This window comes from Sinocyclocheilus rhinocerous, unplaced genomic scaffold, assembly GCF_001515625.1.
Source record: "Sinocyclocheilus rhinocerous isolate Xijiao unplaced genomic scaffold, SAMN03320098_v1.1 C35873014, whole genome shotgun sequence".
Lineage (NCBI taxonomy): Eukaryota > Metazoa > Chordata > Actinopteri > Cypriniformes > Cyprinidae > Sinocyclocheilus > Sinocyclocheilus rhinocerous.
Window position 1 is genome coordinate 1 of NW_015766270.1, and position 677 is coordinate 677.

Here is a 677-nt window from a genome sequence, read left to right on the forward strand (position 1 = left end):
CTCCTGTCGGGGTCGTTTCGTACCCCTTCCATCGTGAAAGTCTTTCCGGTGCCCGTCTGGCCGTATGCAAAGATGGTCCCATTGAAGCCAAACAGTACAGAGTCCACCAATGGCCGGAAAGTCTCATCGTAGAGCTCCATCTGCTTTGAATTCCAGTCATAGACGGAATCAAAGGTGAACACTTTCGGGTGCTCATGGGAGGACGCACCTCGAGAGTTGCGCACAGCCACTTGCCCAAACTTCACATCCACTGAGACCACCCTCTGGAAATTGGCGGCTCGCTCTTTCTCATTCATGGGGCGACAACGCACCACTACCTTAACGGATTCAGAGCTTTTGCTTTTAGACATTTTGATGGCTCTGGCGTATCTGCTGGCTTCTCCTAATGAGATTGTAGTTTATTTCACAGTGTTGCTGCTGCCAGCATCACAGCCTGCAAAACATGAGAAAGTCAAGAGAAAACTTGTGTTATGATTATACCAAACAAACACAGAAAATATTTATCTAGATTTATCTTGGCAAGCAAATCTGTAGTAACCTTTTTCATAAAAACACTGAATAAGTACATATTTGGTAAACAATAAAATAGAGTAAGCAAATGTATAGCTTACAACAAATTTACGGAATCCCATTTTCATGATGAGTAAATCAAAATTATTAAAACAGAAATAAAAAAA

General features: G+C 42.2%; 1 protein-coding gene across 1 annotated transcript; it reads right to left on the minus strand.

Annotated features, from left to right (window-relative positions):
• Positions 1-4: 4 nt before the first annotated feature.
• On the minus strand, positions 5-434 carry LOC107735207 (kinesin-like protein KIF3B; the record flags this gene model as incomplete). The annotated part of the gene is made up of 1 exon (XM_016546969.1): positions 5-434. A coding segment is annotated over exon 1 (346 nt), but the record flags the coding sequence as incomplete, so codon positions are not given.
• Between the last annotated feature and the right edge of the window lie 243 nt (positions 435-677).